This window comes from Phytophthora parasitica, assembly GCF_000247585.1.
Source record: "Phytophthora parasitica INRA-310 unplaced genomic scaffold supercont2.258, whole genome shotgun sequence".
Classification (NCBI taxonomy): Eukaryota; Oomycota; class Peronosporomycetes; order Peronosporales; family Peronosporaceae; genus Phytophthora; species Phytophthora nicotianae.
This window is the reverse complement of record NW_008649244.1, coordinates 10491-13509: the sequence shown is the minus strand read 5'-3', so window position 1 is coordinate 13509 and position 3019 is coordinate 10491. Positions and strand designations below refer to the sequence as shown.

At 49.5% G+C, this 3019-nt stretch overlaps 2 protein-coding genes across 3 annotated transcripts; one reads left to right on the top strand and one right to left on the bottom strand.

Annotated features, from left to right (window-relative positions):
- Positions 1–18: 18 nt before the first annotated feature.
- On the top strand, positions 19–1440 carry PPTG_20006 (hypothetical protein). The gene is made up of 5 exons (XM_008918670.1): positions 19–297; positions 372–415; positions 494–572; positions 642–873; positions 933–1440. The coding sequence occupies exons 1-5, from the start codon at positions 141–143 to the stop codon at positions 1300–1302; spliced, it is 882 nt and encodes a 293-aa protein (XP_008916918.1). The 5' UTR covers positions 19–140; the 3' UTR covers positions 1303–1440.
- On the bottom strand, positions 876–2556 carry PPTG_20005. 2 transcript variants are annotated; one of them, XM_008918668.1, is made up of 5 exons: positions 2280–2556; positions 2096–2220; positions 1948–2029; positions 1752–1880; positions 876–1691 (listed from the first exon to the last, which is right to left on the bottom strand). In XM_008918668.1, the coding sequence occupies exons 1-5, from the start codon at positions 2511–2513 to the stop codon at positions 1419–1421; spliced, it is 843 nt and encodes a 280-aa protein (XP_008916916.1). In that variant the 5' UTR covers positions 2514–2556; the 3' UTR covers positions 876–1418. The 2 variants fall into 2 exon arrangements, with proteins under 2 accessions (XP_008916916.1, XP_008916917.1); XM_008918669.1 differs by having other exon boundaries at positions 2096–2556.
- Between the last annotated feature and the right edge of the window lie 463 nt (positions 2557–3019).

Below are 3019 nucleotides of genomic sequence, written 5' to 3'. Positions count from 1 at the left end.
TTTTTTTCAGGAAAAGTGCTTTAGCCAAGCCAAGCGTGAGGCATTTCGCGTAGCCAGCCTCCCTGCTAGAAAGAAGAAAAGGCGTTAGCTTTGGGGGAATAATACCACTTTTGGCACGAGGACGGAAGAATCAGTTCGCTATGTCCGCCGAAGCCAAGGCCAACGAGTACCTGGCGCAGGGCGAGAAGGCGCTGAAGAAGTCGTCCTTCTTCTCTTTCGGCTCGAGCTCGCAGCGCCATGAGGACGCCAGTGACCTCTTCGAGAAGGCCGGCAACCAGTTCAAGATCGCCAAGAACTGTACGCGTCGCACATAACCTAATTATTATTCCCTGCTGCAGCTAACAAACATAATTATTACTTCTACGATGTAGGGCAAAAGGCTGCTGAGGCTTACGAGAGATGCGCGCGGTGCCAAGTGCGTTTTAAGCGGACGAATACGCTCCAAAACTGCTGGAGACTAATACTGTGCTTTTTGTTGTTGTTGTTGTTGCAGTCTCGTTTGAATGAGAGTTCGCGTGCAGCCCAGTTCTATCAACAGGCAGCGGAGGCTCTAGCCAAGGTGAACCCCATGGGTGAGTGCTGCACGTAGAAGAATGCGATGACTGGAACTGACTAACCACGTTGTTGTTGCTGCTGTGCAGATGCCATGGTTCACTTCAAGACGGCCATCTCGATGCTGTGCGACGCCGGTCGCTTCTCGAACGCTGCTAAGCTGCAGAAGCAGATCGGCGAGATCTACGAACAGCAGGACAACAAGGAGGAAGCACTTGAAGCTTACCGCCAGGCTGCCGACTACTTCTCTGGAGAGAACCAGTCGTCTTCTGCCAACAATATGATGCTCAAGGTGGCACAGTTCTCAGCTGAACTGGAAAAGTGAGTGACGACTTAGATTTTATTAGAGTAGAGAATTGGCGATTAATTTATTTATGCAGGTACGACGCGGCGTTGGAGATCTACGAGAGTATCGCGAAGACTTCGATGGAGTCGAACTTGCTCAAGTTTAACGCCAAGAACCACCTTCTTAACGCTGGTATTTGCGCACTGGCCACCAAGGACATGGTGCTCGTACAGATGAAGTGGGAGGAATTCCAGGATATCGACTACACCTTCGCAGACAGCCGTGAAGGCAAGTTCCTGCAGGCCATGAACCAGAGTTACGAGGCTTTCAATGCCGACGCGTTCGCTGACGCCGTCTTCCAGTTCGACACAATCTCCAAGATTGAACCATGGAAGATTACGCTGCTGCTACGTATCAAGGAGAGCATTGTTGGAGAGGTCGATGTCGCTCAGGACCTGACCTAAGCACTCCACGAGGTTGCTACCCTTGACTTTGTAGATTTGTGTCAGCATCGCTTTGCATTTTTCGATCGACTTTATGCTGGTGGTGGTCAATAATACAGACAGGGGTTTGCTAATGCCTAATCATCGTCATCGTCGCCAATAATACTCTTCTTCTCTGAGAACTTGACAGACGAAGATACCAATGGACCTTGTAGATAGAAGAAATACTTCTGGTACGCCAGCACGGGAGGTTCTCCTGCTTCTGTCGGTGTTTCCTCTGCCTCTGAACGATGCTCCTCGTCTGCCTTAGTCTCTGACTCATCCTGTTGGGGTGGCGGTAGTTCTTCGACTTTGTCAGGAGTTCGTCCGGGGAAAAACTCGCCCCTGGTCAGCGCAATCCGCTCCTCTTCCTGCACGCCCACACAATATCAGCACGCTTGCAATCACAGAAAATGCCTTTAGTGTCATACCGTGAGTCGTTGGTGGACAGTAAACCACGACGGCAGTTGCTGCGGCAGAGTGACCAAGTCGACGTCAAATAGCTCTATAAACTGCTCGTTCTCGAAGCGAGTTTTGACACTGCCTGCAATGTTACGATACTGCACACCATTCATCATCAGGTTTTAGTCAGCAGCACCAGCTCTGACACTTCAAACATCTACTCGCCTTGTCAATTGTCGACGTCAAGCTCCAGTTTTGCAGACGGCGCAGACAGCCGATCATTGTGCCAGCAAAATGCACACCAGTCCTACAGCCACATCAAAACTCAATGAGGATCTATCGCCAAAACAAACCCAAAGTTTATATGTCGCACTTGCACATGACCAGAATGGGGTGTCGTCTCTGATCCAGGATGCACTCGATGGTCTCTTTAGCCATTCCTTCTGAAATACCCTTCCATTGGGATGACGCAGTGCGATACTTCATGCCCAAGTGGATCTGCTCTCCATATACTCTTAGCATTTGCTGATCACTGCTTTGAGTGTATTGGTACGCACCACGTTGATCTCCTTCTCGGCGAAGAAGGCGGCCAGATCACGCGAGAGATCGTCGTATGAGAGATACACCACCGTGTTGAGCTGCAGCGTGGCCAGGAACGGGAAGGACGACGCATCGCACTTGTTGGAGCGGTACACCTGTTCCTCCACGATCTCGAAGAACAGCGGAGGATTCATGGACGGCAGTGTGGTCACCACCACAGGCGCGGCGACGTCCGAGTTCGCGTCTGCCATGATGCGAAATGGCTGTGTAAACGCGTTGTTATTATCAACGAATTTACCCGAATATAAGCCGGTCTTGTATTTATTCGAAGCTGGTTGAACAGCCAACTATTCGGGGAAGGCCTTCTAATCTTTGCTAGTCCTAGAAGGGCAATATCATCTAAGGATCTCGGTCGTACTTAATATTGAACACATCAGCTTTTATCGTCGGTCATGTCCTCCATCTCTTCAGAAACGACTCTACGAAGACATCGTTGCGGGCAATGAAGCAATCGTGTGGATTCATAGATAATCCAGCCGCAGTGACCGAACTCGACACAGTCACGCTCTCCGTCGCGGCCCAGAACTGCATAATCCAATTGCCGACAATACTTTAGAAGCTATCGGACTCGCTCTAGAAGCTATTACCAATCCGTGGAATGATATTTTTTTCTACTTTTATTACTTTTTAATAAAATGGCTTTCTTACTGAAGTAGAGGTCTTGTATTCGGGGAGGGCTATTTTATTGAAGCTTTTA